The sequence below is a fragment of the Propithecus coquereli genome, unplaced genomic scaffold, assembly GCF_000956105.1.
Source record: "Propithecus coquereli isolate 6110/MARCELLA unplaced genomic scaffold, Pcoq_1.0 Scaffold230, whole genome shotgun sequence".
Lineage (NCBI taxonomy): Eukaryota > Metazoa > Chordata > Mammalia > Primates > Indriidae > Propithecus > Propithecus coquereli.
The window spans coordinates 821,314-822,195 of NW_012147842.1; the positions used below are offsets into that span (position 1 = coordinate 821,314).

General features: G+C 35.4%; 1 protein-coding gene across 1 annotated transcript in view; it reads left to right on the forward strand.

The window, feature by feature from the left end:
• Positions 1-864, forward strand: part of UBA6 (ubiquitin-like modifier activating enzyme 6) — a 133,020-nt gene extending 132,156 nt beyond the window's left edge. Inside the window, 1 exon segment of the mRNA XM_012645338.1 lies at positions 32-864. Coding sequence (XP_012500792.1) covers positions 32-232 — 201 coding nt within the window. The 3' untranslated portion in view covers positions 233-864.
• Positions 865-882: the final 18 nt, after the last annotated feature.

Sequence of the window (882 nt, forward strand, 5' to 3'; positions counted from 1 at the left end):
ATACAAGTCCAGATTTTCTGGATGGCATTAGTCAGCAAATCATTCTTTTATTTTACAGAATTTACCAAAATATTCATCCTTGCTTATTTTTCTTAGAATGCATAAACTTGTGAAACCTTCTACTGAAAAGAAATATGTGGATCTTACGGTGTCATTTGCCCCAGATACTGATGGAGATGAAGATTTGCCTGGACCTCCAGTAAGATACTACTTCACTCATGACACTGATTAATGGAAGTTACCTTAAGGTTACTCCAGAACTACTTAATTTTGAAAAGAAGGCACTTAATTCAGCAGCTAAAAAAATCAGCTCATAATATTACGGATTTCTCTTTGATGAAGCCTTAATTTAAGGGAAACATCAGTATGAAACTACCCTGACAAATTGTAAAACATTTTGGAGCGCAGTGTACACTTGTCTAACAGTTCACACGTGGCTGTGATCACAAGCAGCTTTGAAGTGGAATGCCATTTTATGACTTAAAGCAGATTTGTGTATTTACCTGTTTGGATAAAAAGAAGGAAAAAATATTTGTGACCAGAGGAGATCAGGAAATTGAAAGTAACAAATGGAACTATCCAAAAAGGTTAATCCTATTTTATGAATTGTTTTTGTTTGTTTAGTATTTGAAGCCCATTTTTCTACACAAATAGTAGCACCCTGCACCTGTCCAGTGAGTAGGCTTTGAGAATTTAATACCGGTGTAAAGGGTAAGGATGGTAGTGGTGCATGAAGAATAGACATTTTAAATTGTGCAGTTAGAATTACTGTCCTATTACCTTTGCTAGTTTAATAAGAGTTTATTATATCACTGTCTCCCCAAAACCAGGATTTTTGTTGATAGCGTCATTGTTGTAAGCCATGAGCAGCAGGTCAGATGA